The 17,155-nt window shown below is 43.2% G+C and overlaps 1 protein-coding gene across 2 annotated transcripts in view; it reads left to right on the forward strand.

Annotated features, from left to right (window-relative positions):
* Nucleotides 1-17,155, forward strand: part of AOAH (acyloxyacyl hydrolase) — a 210,542-nt gene that overhangs the window by 103,613 nt on the left and 89,774 nt on the right. For both annotated transcript variants that reach the window (XM_032758314.2, XM_058445671.1), the window contains 5 exons: nucleotides 6,238-6,298; nucleotides 7,703-7,773; nucleotides 8,641-8,689; nucleotides 11,125-11,173; nucleotides 12,984-13,078. In XM_032758314.2, the coding sequence (XP_032614205.1) occupies nucleotides 6,238-6,298; nucleotides 7,703-7,773; nucleotides 8,641-8,689; nucleotides 11,125-11,173; nucleotides 12,984-13,078 (325 nt within the window). The remainder of the gene's footprint in view (nucleotides 1-6,237; nucleotides 6,299-7,702; nucleotides 7,774-8,640; nucleotides 8,690-11,124; nucleotides 11,174-12,983; nucleotides 13,079-17,155) is intronic.

Genomic DNA, 17,155 nt, shown 5'->3' on the forward strand with positions numbered 1-17,155 from the left:
ATCAGACATGAAAGAAGATGCTGGAAGACTGAGATGCAGCCAGCTCCCCAGGCCCCCAATCACGTCATCATGCCTAGCTCCCATTAAATCGAGACCCCTGCCCCCTCCTTGCTGAATGCATTATTGTATTTTCTGCGTTAGATGTAGGCCAGCAGGACGCAACAGGGTCAAAGTGACAACTCTTCAATTGAACCACCTTTGAAAAATTGAATTCAAGAGCATCAGTGGCCAGGGATTTTCTTGGTCCAATTTGAAAGGGAAAATTATTCTTTTATGAAAAAGCAAAAACTGTGTTTTCCTTCTTTCTAAAAAATCCCTGTGTTTCAAGTGTCATATGCAGCAGGTCACAACTGGTTCAGTGCTTTACAACTTACAAAGCACGTAAATGTATAAATGCAGTCTCATGTATTCTTCAAAGCCATCTGTGGTTCAGTAAAAATATTGATAACTAAAAGTTATCTCTTGCTGTCTATGCACCAAAAACTGTTGTAAATCCAACCATTTAAGGTCAGCACCATTATTTTCTCCTTTCTAAAGAGGTAAAATCATTTGCACAAGGTCACAGATCCGGTAATGGACGAATCTGACCTTTGAATCCAACAGTTTGCTTTCCCTTAACACCTCAACTCTTAGCCCTATGCTTTAGAGGAACAAGTAGGTTTTAAATGCCTGACCCACTAGCACGGTGTCCTCACGTGGTAGAGACAAGACCGGCGTGTCTTCTGTGGCATATTCCTTTGATAAAATTCCCCCAGGAGGAATGCCTTACCTGCCCAGTGCCTCTCCCTGCCCTCCATCCCACTCAGTCTAATGCTTTCAAAATTCATTTGAGGTGTCTCCACCCCAGGGACACGTTCCAGCTCCCAGGTTACTTTCAGTCGCTTGCACAGCCCTCCTGGGTGCTCCTGGCTCCTCCTCAATGCCCCCAGCTCCCCAGTGCCTGCTCCGCCTCATCCCATTCTTCAATCCCTGCTTCCTTGCTGGTCTCCCACACCACCCATAAGATCCTGGAGAGCAGGGATCCCATTTCTTAGCAGGAGGAGCTCAATGAAGAAATGAGGGAATACATGAAGGAAGAGCACCACTTTACCAGGAAAACAAATGTGTAGCTATCAGGCTATGACCATGGGGTGATCAAGTTTTTTGGTGTTCTGTTTTAATCAGGATACATAGTGCCTACACACTGTCTGTATTTTACTTCAACAGTGGTAAGTCAGGAGGATCCCCTCTTTTTAAAAATCTATTCTTTTTATTTAATGTCTATATGCAGAAACCCCCATATTATTTCACATAAATATGTGCAAACCATCCTATTCCCTGTTGATTGTTAATTCAGCGCTATTTTTTTTTTCGTTTTTAGCCTCCTCCTTCCCCATATCCTGCTCCTTCCACCCACATCGGTCCTGCCCCCACCTCCAAGCTGAGCCACGTCTATAAGCAGGTGTGCCCTTCCATGGCTTCTCTGTTCTCATTTCATTTGATAACACATCCACCCACATACGCAACCAACCCACGCCCGGCCCTCGAGAGCTACCTGAGTCTCACATGTGAGGCAGGCACACATGGAGATTCATTCTCACCATTTTTCTTTTGTTATAATGCCCCAGTTTCATGAAATAATTTTAGGGAGATTGAACTTGAATAGCTCAATACCGTGTCATTAATAACAATCAGCCGCAGTTACAATTGCTCCCCGTATCAAGCCCACTCACCTGATATCTGGTGGCAGGCGGTATAGAGCAGGGGCAGCGAGCGACACCAGGCTGCATGGTCATTGAATAGAATGTTGTGTGGCCAGAAATCTCAACATTTGAAGAGGGGCCATGGATTGGGATGGGGATGTCTCTAGAAACCAAACCATGATGAGAGCAGACACCTGACTCCTGCTGCCCCACCCGAGGAGCCATCCTTGCAATCAGGGTTCCCATTGCACATAAAGTAAGAGCTCATGTGTTTTGTTTTGTTTTTTCGAGTGCTTTCCATATCTAAGAAATAGTTAATGATATCGATTCTATTTTACAAGTGAGAAAACTGAGGCACAAAAAGATTAAATAATTTGCGTAAGGTCACCTGACAAGGAGACAGCAGAACTAGGATTCAAACCCAGAGAGTCTAATTTCAGAACCCAGAACTATGTTGAAAGAATTCCCGTGGCTTTTCCTTCCCACTACGCTGCCCTCAGTCCAATTGCTTGCCTTGAAAATGCTGTCTCATCCTTTAGCTTTCACCTTAAGATCACTTCTTCTCCTATATTGAGTTAGAAATGTTTTTTTCCTCTCTAGATGCTCAACCCTCTTACAGCATTTTTCACCTAGGACTATAGTTATCTTTTGATGCATTTATTTCCTCACCCATGTCAAGCTCCTAAAGTGCAGGAACTGTATCTTGTACTCATCTCTGCTATCTAATATGATTCCTGGCACACAGCAGGGACTCCCAAACTGCCTGTGGAATGAAGGAATGAATGAATGAACATTTCAACATACAGCTAGATATTTCTAAGGATACACAAGGTATCAAGTTCAGATGCAATTTTGCAGAAATAATTTTTAGTAAAAGTCAACAATGTCTTATGCAAAACCTTGGAGTTGCCAGGGACATTGGCTCATGCCTGTAATCTCAGCATTTTGGAGACCAGAGTGGGAAGATCACTTAAGGTCAGGAGCTAAAGACCAGCCTGGGCAACAGAGCAAGACTCCATCTCTATAAAAACAAACACAAAAACGAACAAACAAAAAGCCTTGGAGCCAGATATGATTCGAAATTCAAATTTTTTATATTCTAGTAAAGTAATAAATAGTGCATATACCATAACCCACCTACTATCCCTGGCACTTCTTGATCAATCAGATTTATATTTCAGAGCGAAATACATGAATTTTCACACTAAGTATGATAAAGTTTACGAATTGCCCTATATCACTTCAGGTCAAGTTTTGCTACCAAATGAAGTTGTTGCTAAGTTGAAAAGAAATTTGATTAGCGGGCTGTGAAGAAGGGATTGTGGAGATTATACAAGTTGCAATTTATGCTACTTTGAGTACCCAGTCTACCCACTCATGTCTAGAATGCATGGCTTTGGTCAGTCACTTGGGGACTTTAAAGTAAGCAGACAAAGGTTAATAAGTCAGCTTTCCAATCCTGAAGACCACTCTTTGTTCCTTCTTTCAAGGACAAACTCTCACCCCCAAGATAACAAAGGTGGGAGGGGATAGCTTTGGCACATGCCCAAACGGGACCTTTCCTCCAGCTCCTTTTTCTTTCTCAGGCTGAAAATATGGCTGTTTGGGTCTACATCATTTCTGTCTCTCTCTCTCTCTCTCTCTGTCTCTGTTGATCTGCCTGTCTTTGTCTCTCGCTCTTGCTCTCTTTCTTTATCTTCCTTTTCTCAACTAGAAAAATAAACGCGGTCCAAGAGGCCAAATACATACATGGGGAAAACTGCCTAGTCTCACAGAAAATGTAGCCTTCAAAGCCTTTTCCAAAATTTTTCTTAACAGTCACAACTGATGTTGGATGACTGCATATCATTTGGTCCAAGCTTTTTCCACATTTCTTGACAGATGATTAAAGTGAGAGAAAACCATTCGTAGCTCAGAGTAGACAAGGGATGGGGTGGATCTAGAAACCCTGGAGGGGAGAGCAGGAAGGATCCCAAGGATGATCTTGCCCTAGCTCCTCTCCTGCATGAGGGAAAGCAGCGTCACAGCCTCTGAGCCCACTCGGGAAGCTTCATTCCCCTCCGCTCCCACCATGGGAAAATCAAGGTGTGGGTGATCATGGGGGTGGAATTTGGCTACAGCCCACACTTGAATTATTCCTGGACAATCTTCCACCTTCCCCAAGGCTGGTTCTCACTTTCCCTGTAAGTGTGGATGTGTGGAGTCAGCAAATAGAACCTTTCTAATTTCCTGCTGGTGGCTCTCTCTCTGGCCTTGTTCAACCCACCCCACCCCAAATGGAAGGGAAAGGTGAATTTCCTCTTTCGGACAGCAGGTGCTCATAATCACAGCTGCAGGCACTTTGTAAGGACCAATACCAGGGGCTTTTCATGTGGTTTCCCTTAAACCTCCCAATAAACCCTGTGAGGGAGCTGGCAGGAATCACATTTTACAGATTTAAAAATGAGGCTCAGGGAGGTTAAATAAACTTCTGAGAATTGCAGAGCTGGTGAGGAAGCAGTGGATGGAGCAGTGACTCCAACTGACTCCGGAGTCTTTACTGAACCACCATGCTCAACTCAGTATCTGGCAAGAGCACTTGAATTCAAAAGGATAATTCCTCTTGGGGACACTAAGAGGGAGACTGCTGCCTTGTTCTTTCAGGGATCCAGCCTCCCCTGTCCCCCCGGGCAGGAATGTAGGAAGGACTAGTGATGAGACATCAGCTTGCGACTCCCTCTTCATTGGGTCCACCAAGTGTCTATTGACTCCCCACACTCCCTACTTTTCCCTACCCTAACCAGCACTCACTCATCCCAGGGCCCTCCTCTCAGTGGTCCAGTCAGGAAACAGAACTGTGCAAGGAGGATTTAATATAAGGTACCAGTTTAAAAAGTGCTAAAAAGGCTGAAACAGTAAAAAGGGGAAGGCAAGGCCACCCAGCTATGACTGCAGGAGGCAACCAGCATCCCTAGGGGGACAGAAGAAGCAAAAGGGAGGAGTTGGTGTTCTCAGGCTTGGGAGGCCACTTGCTGCGGGGTTGCTGGGGGCAAAACAAGAGGCCACGTGGGCCAGTCCTGGAGCCATGGATAAGGGGTCATCCACGAGTGCTGGGACCCTCAGGAGGGCCCACTGTGGCTAGAGGTGGAGTCACTGAAGGGAACACCCAGACAGAGAAAGACAGAGAGGGAAAACAACTTCTTCTCTCCTCCTTCTGCTCTTTCTTGCCACGAGTGCCAGCTCCAGTTCCCAAGGGAACCTGGTAAGTGTATTTTGCAAAATTCCCAGCCCCAAAAATGTAGAGTAGAATACAGGCTATAGAGCCATAGAGGCTAATATAACCAGCACAGTACCTTTCAGTGTTTGACCAAAGAGGCCTGTAAGCTGAACTTCTGTCCCATCCCAGAGTTCATAAGACAGGCTCCAGGCTGCCAGTTAGGCTCCGCATGGTCTCGGGTTGCATTTATTTGCCTCAAGGTTCTCAGAACTGTTGAGATGCTCTTTATTCAAAAGACCATTTAGTGATTCCTATAAAAGTTTGCGTTACTCACTGTAAATTCTCGGCTCCAAAGAAAGCCTCATCTTGCCGTTAATGGTGGAGGGTGTCCAGGTTCTTGGCATCTTGAACAAAGAATTGGATGAAACGCACAAAGCAAGAAGGAATGAAGGGATTTATAGAAAATGAAAGTGCACTCTACAGTGTAGAAGCAGGCCTGAGAATAGGGGCTCAAAGTCCCTATTACAGAGTTTTTGTGTACCCTCTACTTGGGGTACGCCCTATGTAAATGAAGAGGATGAAGTAAAGTTACAAAGTCCTTTACGGCGTATGCCCTATGGAGAGGATATTTCCTGTTATAGCTGAAGTGTGAATCGGCCTTATGTTCCCTGCCTCCAGACCCTATTTTCCTGCCTCATTGCCATATGACTGCATTATTCTGCTACTCTGTAAGTGCTTTTCTAAACCCAAGGCAGTGTTTGACATTTAGAAGCTGGGAAAAGTCTGGTCGTGAGGATTCCACAGGGGAAATCCTCCCTCATGGGATGTCCATGGCTTTGGCATCAATTTATTTAGTCATCACATCAGGGTCCTTGGTTTCCAAGACTCATGAATGGGAGTGAAAGTTGCCAGCTAATATCAGCTAAATGGTCAAGATTCTCAGGATAAGTGACTGAAAAGAGTAAAATTTTAAGAAAAGATTTCTATAACAGAATGTGCAAAATGGCAAAAATTCAATTTGTAGTGCTGAGTTCATTGGCTGAACTCAAAGTGCAGTCTCATATTTCCTGGGAATCTCAACATCAATACCCCTTGCCCTTTAAAATTTCACTTCAATTATTTTACTTCCTCATATAGGCCAAGTTAATATCAGAGAGAAAACAGTTCTGTTGGGTAAAGAGCAGAGATTGGCAGTTTTGCTGGCTCTGTCTGACACCACACAGACTCTTAATTTTCTGTTTAGAATGGCCCTCTGTGGCATAAACTCAACACAGCTGTATCAGAAAATGTCTATTTGTTTTCACTAACATTGTTACTTTTTTTCTTAGCTCACCGATTGTTTTGTTTTCTTTTTCCTAGAGCTATAGAACAGTCTGTGCCATTCAAAGATGTGGATTCAGACAAATACAGCATTTTCCCGGTAAGTGGTGTTAGGAATAACCAGATGTTCACTAACATCACATTGCTTCCTACAAATTTCTTTCCTTTAATAAGACAAGACTGAATTTCATTTGAATGCATTATTAATTTGATGAACAACACATCATTTCACAATTTCTTTTCTTTTTTGAGACCAAGTCTCACTGTGTTCCCCAGACTGGAGTGCAGTGGCATGGTCTCCGCTCACTGCAGCCTCTGCCTCCTGGTTTCAAGTCTTTCTCCTGCCTCCCAAGTAGCTGGCATTACAGGCGCGCACCACCACACCTCAGTAGTTTTTGTATTTTTAGTAAAGTCAGAGTTTCACCATGTTGGCCAGGCTGGTCTCAAACTCCTGACTTTAAGTGATCCGTCCACCTCGGCCTCCCAAAGTGCTGGGATTACAGTCATGAGCTACCGCACCCAGCCCATTTCACATTTTTTAAGGATTTTGTAGCATTGTGATGATACACAAGGCACTGAAGTAAATCTTAGACCCAGACTGGTTCTGTTGCCATTCCTAGCTGGAATTCTCCATGGGGGCTATGGTTGCCTTGAAAGGTTTTGTGAATTATTTTGGAACTTCTTAAATCTACTTTAACTTACTTTTTAACGTGTGTGTGTGTGCATTTGATTCAGAACGGTTAAAATGTCAGGGTATTCTCTGTGAAAACCAACAAGCAAGTAACATGTCACAAAGTCCCAAAAGTTTGGGAAATCTCAGATATTCTACTTGGGAATGGAGGAAATAAAAATATTATCTGGCGTTATTATAACTCTTGATTCAAATCATTCAGGTCAAATATTTAAACCTGCATAATTAAGCATTTGGCTAGAGACTTTTAAATTATCCAGTGAAATTAATCATTTGGCCAAATAAGCCAATTGCTTTACAGCCTGAGAGGACTGATGGTTAATAGAGGGTTTTTGGGAAGTTGGATGGGTCTGCTGTTTCTGGAGATGCTTGTAGACACACAAACATGAGCAAACACATATTCACACAAACACATGTGTGTACATGCACACACATCTACAATATGAATACACATAAACACACACATGCATATACACGTGCCCCCATAGACACATTCACATTCACACAATGCACCCCCACACACGCACATACAAGCACGCACTTAATGTCACACACACACACGTACATTCACATATGCACACACATGCACACACCCTACCATCTGTTATTGTTCCTGGTGTTATATTACATGTCACTCACGCAGCATGTCTTATCATATTAATCTTAATTTTCTTAGTGCTCTTTGGTGATCCTAGATTGAATCTGAATTAAAAACTGTGGATGTCAATGCCATTCAGACAGCTCTGATTAGCCTTCCTCGTGGATAACATCAAAGCGGGCTGAACCCCTCCTGTGTGTGCTCTTCAATTTCAGACACTGCGGGGCTATCACTGGCGGGGGAGAGACTGTAATGACAGTGACGAGTCAGTGTACCCAGGTAGAAGGTAACTATTTCTGCTGGTTGCTGATTTTTAAAATTATCTTCAGAAAAGAAAGCAGGAGGCACATCTTCCCCCAGCCTAGGGAATTCCCACTTACAGAGAGAAGAGATTTTCGTGTTCCAACTGAAGTAAAGCTCAGTGAAAAAAGAACGGCATTCATTCGTTCATTTGTCCAAGAAATGCTTATCAGGGACCTACAATTTGCCAAGTACTTTGCATCATGCTGGGTGGTAAACAAAACAGAAATATGCCTCCTCTCCTGGAGCTTACAGTCAAGTGGGAAAAACAATCAAGTGAACAGATTATCTTATTGTAGACACTTATCCAGCCTTCTGTATCAGTTCTCCATGCAGAATTGGGCCCAGAAATAGTGGCCTCTCCCTCCGGGAGTAAGGAGGAGCCTCTAATGAATGGAAAACATGTCATACATTGGCCCTGGGCTGAGGTTCAATTGCATCTCTGGTATCAAAAAACAGATATGCTAGCCATCGCCTTTGTTGTGACTGTAGTGTCAAAGCATTAAATAAACCAGTTATTTGGGCATTTAGGGGTACAATGGGGTGCAGATTTGTCCATTATGTTCATCGGCACCATTCCACAACAATGTGGTCCATGAATGTAGTCAATGATGAAAAAGACAGGATTTGGTCCAGAGCTTCCAGCAAATATCCCAAACAAGGTAAAGCAAGGAAGCTGAATGGAGGCTTCTGATGTCACAACACACAATGGGATGTGACGCTCTTCCATGAAGAATGCTGTTGTCTCTCCATGGCACTTCATGTAGCATTCATTCATTCATGCATGCATGAAACTGACATCCACTGAGAGACAAGCATATGTCAAAGACCAATGTTAATGTTTTTTTCTTAGGCCAGACAACTGGGATGTCCATCAGGATTCAAACTGTAATGGCATTTGGGTAAGCAACTAAATTCAGCTTGGACCCCATTCTCCTTTGTTCCTCCCTCCCCCAAAGCTCATCACATATTTGCTTTAGTTAGATCCAGGGAAGACTATGACAACCTAAAGCAACTCTTTTGCTGCTGCTTAGAAGAGGGGTATAGAATCCTGATGATGCATGAAGAGTGTCAACGATGTCATGAGAGTTGAGGCTTTCTCAGTCATGACCCCTTTAAGCCTTGCTTAAGGTCACCCACATCTAATCCTTTTATACTATTTTGAACAGTGTGAAATTAAATGAAGAGTGGTGTTAACAAAGTTTTACGGCAACCCACACAGCTGTTGGAGCAAACCACATGCTGTCCTTACTTTGTTGCAGCCATTTTTTTTTTCTGTTTCATAAGCCTAGCCAGGCAGAGCAGAAATTACTCAGAATTTACCCTACCACTCACACCTTGAGGCATTTAATGGTGGTGTCCCAGTTTCCTATGAATAATGGATTTGCAGCTCCCAGGGAAAGAAAAGGGAAGAAAAGAGGAAAGCCAAACTACCACAGCAACAGACTCAAGTTTGTGGGGTGTTAAGCTGACAAGATTTGAGGGTTCCTCATGAAAAAAAAGAATATCTACTTAAAAATACAAAATCAAATAGGAAAATGAATAATTTTTAAAACAATCACAGAAATGTTAACAAATTCCTGGAGTCTCAGAAATTCAGTTCCCTTTCTTTTGAGATCTCGTTTCTGACTTACCAGAAGTGTTTACATGGAAACATGTCCTGGCCTCCCCTCTCCACCTAGAATACTCTATTGCTCCCAGTCACTCCCAGTACTCACATGGGCAGGGGCTGTGACGGGCCTTGAAGCTTAAGATTCCCTAACTTCAAGATATTATGTCGGTGCAAAAGTAATTGCAGTTTTTGTAATTAACAGCAAAAACTGCAATTATTTTCACACCTACCTAAATAAATTGTCGAAATTGCCTCTAAAGAGTTGCTTATCTGCTTCAATGAAAAGGAAAAAGTTTCTGTAAATATTTTCCTCTCTTCAGGACACTCACAGTCCAGGCTTGCACCAACAGTCACCTACTGTATGCTTTCCAGTCCCCTGGCCTCTAGGATATGGGAAGCATGAGAGACAGCTGTGCCCCAGCCCACGCCACCCACCCTATCCGTTAGTCACTCTGCCTTTTCATGGAGAAGAAGAAGACATCTCCCCTAGAGCTTAAGGTGACAAGATCCCCAAGTCAGCTCTTGTTCTGAAAAACCCAGGTTTAGTTGTCATGTTGGAGGACAAAGGAGACTATCAATGTGTGATGCCCTGTCTTCGTTCCATGGTCCCACTCAGGCCTCAGATATGGTGTGTCACCCATATAAGAAGGAAGGCCAAGTGAGAGACTGTACTAGATCAATGGAAATACACCATGAGCTCAAGGAGACAAGATGCAGAGCTCATCATCAGTGATGGGAGAAGGACATATCACCTTCATACCTATCCCCTTCCGCAGAGGAAACACCACTCACAGAACCACAACATCATAAACTCAGAGGGAGTATTACAACCATGAAGTCCAACCTTGCCCATACTGTGTCCCAGGGACCCCAGGGTTGAGTGTGATGTTAATAGGTTCTTTCATGTTTTAATGGGCATGGGGAGCTCTCAAGACTGGAGAGTGAGCACGCTCTTGTTAACACATCTCTGATCAGCAAGTGCTTTCATCTTGGAATACTATGAATAATCCTTCCAAGGACTAGCAGCTCCACTAAGGGGTAGCTTTAACTTTAGGTTTTAGGATGTCCCAACTGTGCCAATTCAGTCCCATTCACAGGCCCAATGTTACTTCCAGGTTTCCTAATCTGGGCACTATTGATGTTTGGGTTGGATAATTCTTTGCTGTTGGAGCTGTCTTGCAAACTGTAGGATATTTAGCAGTATCCCTGACCTCTTTCCACTAGATGCCAGTAGCACCCCCAGCAAAAAATGTCTCCAGACATTGCCAATGTCCTCAGGGGCTAAAGGAATGTGCAAAATGGACCCCTTGAGAATTACTTCTTTAGAAGCATCAATCTTAGGTACTGAAGATGTCAGGACACTTAGACCTCCAGCTCAGAGACTGTGGAATCCACCCAGACCCTGTGTGCAGTCACTCAGTGGACCCTCCATGCTCTGAGGGGTGAGACCCCTGGTGCAGGCACCTCTCCCAGAACCCTGCCCAGCATCTCCCTGAATGAAAATGGTCCAGTGTCTGGCTCTCTCTTTATTCCCACCCTCAGTTCCTCCCAAACCCGACTCGCTCACACAGGGCGTTGCTATGTTGAATTAGGGGCTCAAGAGACTTTAAAGGGTTTTTTCTACGCATTTGCCTTTGTGCTTTTAAAGCCATTTAGGAGAGCTTTAGTATATGTATCTCATAAATTTAAAACTAAACTGCTAATCGCATCATTTCTCTTTTAAAGGGTGTTGATCCAAAAGATGGAGTTCCATATGAGAAGAAATTCTGTGAAGGTATGAATTGTGGATGTCATTGTGGTTATAACAATAGAGTATTCTTTTCTAGTCTGAGTCAAATTGAAGTGAGCAGACCACCTAAGTCAGAACGTGCTTGATGCTAGGATTTACTCTATGCTGACCAACTTACATTTATTCTCATGACAGATCAGAAAGAATAAAGTATCTAAAAGGTTCAGAAAAGGAGGAAAGGGGGCAGAATCTTAAAAAAGCAAAACAATTTGTTTAATTGACTCTTTTACTTGAGGATTAGGGTGCAAAATGGAAAAAAAGAGCAATGGAAATCTAGCACTTTTCCAAATAAGAAAATAAGCAGCAGTCATAACTGAAATTTTTAACCTTTTGCATTTCCCTCTATACACTGCAAGGTGAGACACCCGGACTTCTACTGATGGGATGAGTCTCTGTGTCCACTAGGCTAAAGATGCATATCTGAATGTCTGAATGACTTGAGAGAGACTGCCAGACTATAACTTGTGAGGGCTTCCCAAAAATAGCTGGGCAAAAGCTCTGTGCTCTAAGTGCCCAGATGGCACAAACATCTGGGCCACCAGTTCCATCGGGGAAACCTCACACCCCACACATTACTGAAAATATGCTCCTAGTGATGCCAACGCTTGATGGTAACATCACTGTTTTATGTTTAGGCAATGCTTCTCTCCCCACTTTCACAATCACCTCATTCATTCATTCATTCAACAGGTATTTTCTGAACAACGATTCCAATTCTAACCAAGGGTTATACTTGGCTCCAAGTTTTCTTGGACAAAAAGTATACAGTCTTTGCCGTCTATCAATTTAAAGCCTAATTGTCTTTAAGCCCTCAGAGGGTAGGAAGAGGAATAGAAAATGTAAAGGCTCATTACATATTTATGCAGTTTAGGAATATTTGTTGGATGAATAAAGAATGAATGAACAACTAAACCAATGAATGAAATATATGCAGATCTAGGTGAAACCCTGGTGCAAAGCCACTTAGATTCCCCACATCCCACTCTCCCTGTGCCCTCCAGGATGTCCTGGGCCTTCACAGTCCCCATTTGTATGGCCAAATAGTGGTTTCCATGAAGCCCAGGCTGGGGAGCTACTGCAGTGAAGCTAGGCCACCCTCTTGCATGACTTGAGGAGCTTGGAAGTGGAAAAAGGAGGCATCTCTCTCTGCCTCTGGGAGGCATCAATTGCGTCTTTCAGGATCTTAAGGAATGTGGAAGAATGAGTTCACAGGTGAATGAGTCATGTGGATGGGTGTCAGAGTCACATGAAGTGATTCTGAACCTCCAAGCAAACAGGGCTGCATGCAGACCTTTCTATCTCCATCTATCCATTAATCAGCCAGAATCGTCTATCCAGTGTTTTTGCCTGTATGGATTAAAGGCTTTAAAAGACCATAACATCCTTGAAAAATCAAAATTGCTCCATAAGATCATTAACCCTTAAAGTGAATTGTAATGGACGTTGGTGTGTTTTCAAGAAAGCAATTTCCAGAACCAAAATTTAGGGTATATTTCTGATTTCAGACAAAGCTTTGATTCACTTATTCATCCATCATTCACTCAAGATGTTTTATGTTGAGCTGGGAAAAACACCTGCATCTGTACATCTTAGCAGCTCCAATGGCCTGGAAATCTCATTCAGCTCCGCAATGCTATGCCCCTCACTCTCAAACATGCAAAAAGTGGTAATGCATTACTGTTAAAACGCTTGGTGCCTGGAATACACACTAGGGTATCCGCTCTCGTAACTACCCAGTCTGGAGGTTCCAAACTACTTGAGTGCATAAATAATGTGAATAAATTGTGCTGCCTAGGTTCACAGCCCAGGGGAATCATTTTGCTGGGAGACTCAGCTGGGGCTCATTTTCACATCTCTCCTGAATGGATCACAGCGTCGCAGATGTCTTTGGTAAGTAATTTTTGCAGTAATCATTCCAGATGTGCTGGCCTTTGTTTTTGTTTCCCCTTGCTCTCTCTAAATGTGATGCCAACTCCGCACAGGTGCAAATTTCCCTCTTTAGCAAAATCTGCCATGAAAGGCATATCCACAGTCATTTCAGTCCTAGACAAATGGCAAAAGGTTCCTGCTACTCACCTCCCCAGCCTCAGCCCAGCTGCTGCCAGGAACCCTGAAGGCAGCAATGGGGAGTCAAGAAGGTGGAGAATGCACAGAAAGGACAAAGCCCACCGGGCCAGCTTCCCCGTTGAGGTCAGGACGAGGCACTCTGGGGCCTTTCCAGCTTGTTTTTCGTCTGAGCAAGCAAGAAGCTCTGGGCAGAGCAGGCTGCTCAGCTCCTGATGGCCTCTGCTGTGCTCCACGGAAGGCATCAGGGGACAGACAAGCCCGCCATCCATTCCCAAAGAGTGATGAGACTGTCTGGGAGGGTTTTTTAATATATAAAAAAAGAAGAGGGCCACCAGGCAAAATTGCAAACAATGACAGACTCAGAGAAGGCAAAGAAAGGGGAAGGAAACCAACATTTATTGACTCTATATCAGGCGTCAGACACTATAAGAGAGATTTGCATGCATTACTCAGATGTATGACTCCTAAATATGGGGTAGACATGTAATGGCAACCCTGTATATTACCAGTTCATCACCTAACCACACACCTGCTGCATTATCAGGAGGGCCATTATCTTCCTCTCAAATTGTGCAAACACCTGGGGAGATTGTGTGGCAAAGGGTGGGAGCTGGAGGGTTCAGGGAAGAGCAGTCTTAATGCCACACACCCAAGCAGGGGGTACAGGGGTGTCAGATAGGTCACCTGCAGCTGGGGCTTCCTGTGGCCACAAGTTATTGCGAGGAAATGTAACAAAACCTGTGCCTAGAGATAGCTACATACTTGGCAGTGCAAAACAAAAGTACAAGTGCCCTCAGAAAACCTTGTTCAAAAGTTCCATTAAAGGTGCTAAAATATAAAGTGCTTTTCCTTCTTTGGCAGTCTCCCTCAATATGTCATGGTATTTTCTTATTTGCTATTTAATGTCATTCTAAAGAAAAATTAAATTTTTAAATTATTGACACGAATGTTATGTTCATCGTCATGTTATGCAACGCCAGTTTTACATGCCACATGCAGGTGGAATCACTGAAATTACACAATTCTTATGTAGTAGCTTGTCTCTGGAGGGTGCTTTGAGCTGCCCAGAAGACAGAAAAGGCAAGCCAGACTCGGGAAGGTTGGAAGGAGGAATAGAGGCTTCCCAGGAGCACAGGGTCACCAGACTGAACACTTCCTCAGGCCAGGAGATGCTTGGAGCAAGTACAGACCCTCCCAGGCACTGAGGCTCTCATCCTGAAACACTCAGGCCTGACAGCTGCTGGGTATCTCCTCCTGCCAGTGCTCCATGGGTCCCCAGGTAAGCCAGGAATCTCTCCTTCCCAGGGCCTGTCTCCCCAGCCCACAGCAGTCAGGTGGCCCCCAAGAGTCTTCAAACCTCAGTGCTAGAACATGCTAATTATTTGGATGGGTAATGAGTTTGCCTCCCCTGCCCACCAGATGCCAGCACTGCCAGCTGGGGCAGGTGACAGCTGCCACTATGCCCAACCCCAATCCTCCTCTTGCCTGTGCCCAGATTCCCAAAAGGGCCAAAGGGCAACATTGGAACACAGGCCTTCCCCATTGACACCATTTAGTTGCCACCTTGTTGGAGAGTGCGACAGTTGCAGGGCAAGAAGGGGAAGACAGGCTGGGCAGTGAGTGGCCAGGAACCCATCTTGAGAGGTGGCAGGAGGCAGGATCCAGAGTTGACCTCGTTTCCAGTCCCCTCCCTCACACATGCTCAGTTGGCCCATTGGACTTCACTCACATAACACAAATTCAAAAATAAGATTGTTAAGAAGTCCAAGGTGGGGCAGCACAGCATTAAACCCAGTGCAGGGCCCTTTCTAAGCAAAGGACCTCATGGGTCTGAGGCAGCTCGCGGCCATTACTTCTGGATGGACCTATCAAACAACACAATAAAAAATATGGGGGCATTGCCACAAGAGACTCGTCCCAAGAGCCACCGTGTCCATTAGAGAAGGGGCTGGTGCCCCTGCCCTTGAGAAAGGGACATGGGCATAGTGGGGAAGCCCTGTCATACAGCCACCTATGGATGCGCTTCCCTCCTACCTCTCCCAGAAAACTGAAACTGATCCAGAGAAATTAACCTGCAGAAATTATCATTTTTTCCTTGACCTCCTCTTCCTAGCTTAAACAAATTGAACATGAACTCAAACAGTCTCTGGCTGAACCTCTCCAAAGCCCCCACACTGGGCAAGCATAGATCTCCCTCTGTAAAGATGAGCAAGTGGGGAAACACATCCGGATATACATGAAAACTGCTCAAGAACACAAATGAAGAGCGCTCTTTTGAAAAACGTTTATGGGAGGAAAGAGAGTGACATTTTGTTAAATGTTAAATTCAAGTTCTCAACAATAATCGAGAGGAAATTGCACACATGAAAAAGAACTCGGAAATCAGGGAAGACTGCCTTGAGGTGAAACAACTACCTGATATAAAAATGCAGCGGCAATACTGACTTGCAAGTTGGATGGTGCAAAAAACAGCAGAGCAGCTGGGAAAATTCTGGGACTCAGAAGAAAGGCTAGACGTGAAAATCAAGAGGGAAGAGAGGAGAGGCATGCAGGAAAGGTCCTGACAATTGAATAGAAACTGCAGAAAAAGAAAAGACATCAGGCAGAGAGGAAGCTGTGACTAAATAAGTAATGCAAGATAATTTTCTTGAGTTGGGGAAATCCGTCTTCAGCCCACAACCCCCACTGCGTGCCAGGCCAGGGTATAAAACAGACTCTCTAATGGGTGCAGCAAAACAACATGCCACATGGATACATATGTAACAAACCTGCACATTGTGCACATGTACCCTAAAACTCAAAGTATAATAATAAAATAAAAATAAATAAATAAATAAAAAAGACTCTCTGTGTTTCCTGCTTTTCCTTATTTATTCCAAGGATAAAGAAAAATCTTGGAATCATCCTGCCCAACAAACCAACAACGAAGGAACATACTAGGAGGGAAAATCCATCTGGCATCAGACTTATCACTAAACACTAAATTTCAGGAAACAGCAGAACAGCCTCTCTACAGAATTTTAAGAAGGAAAAATTGTGTCGAAAGTGCTCTATGCCAAGCTATTGTTCTCACATGAGGACTACAGAAGCTTGTTCTCAGTCATTCAAAGACTCAGAAAACATATCAGACATATGCCTTCCCCGAAAAAAAAATTATTTTAAGAAATACTTCAGTCTCTCTAAGCATAATATTGTAAAAGGAAGCACATTAAAAAAACTAGATATAATTACATACAATTTTCAAATGTGTACAATGTCAAAAAAAATTCACAAAATTAAAAGACAAATGTAAAACTAGAACAATACTTACAAAATACAAGGCAAGATTTAAATCCTCTAATTAACAGAGTTTATACATAGCAATAAGAAAAAAATCTAATTTTTAATGATCAAGAACATAACCAGTAAATATAAAACAGTTTCATTTTCAGCAGTAAGAAACAAATTAAGATAACAATGCAATTCATTTATCATTGTCAAACAAACAAAGGTTAAAAGTGATAAAGACCCAGTGTTAGCATGTTAATTCACCAACAAGAGATGAAGTTACTAGAACTTCTCTGAAAGGCAATTTGGCAACATGTATAAGGCAACATTAAAATATTTGTGATTCTTAACTAAAAATTTCACATCTGCAAATTTCACATCTGTAATTTCACATCTGCAAATTTACCTTTTAAAATGATCAATTATCTGCTCAAGAATATACGTACAGGAGTATTCATCACAGAGGTATTTATTTATAAGAGCAAAAATGAGGAAAGAAACTAAAAATCAAAAAATAAGGGATGTAAAGATATCCTACACTTGTACAGTGAAATTTTGTGCAACCAGTTAATACACATATTAATAGACATATTTATTGGCAAGAAATGTGTTTATGATAATAGGTTAAGCAAC

This window comes from Hylobates moloch, unplaced genomic scaffold, assembly GCF_009828535.3.
Source record: "Hylobates moloch isolate HMO894 unplaced genomic scaffold, HMol_V3 SCAFFOLD_1, whole genome shotgun sequence".
Classification (NCBI taxonomy): Eukaryota; Metazoa; Chordata; class Mammalia; order Primates; family Hylobatidae; genus Hylobates; species Hylobates moloch.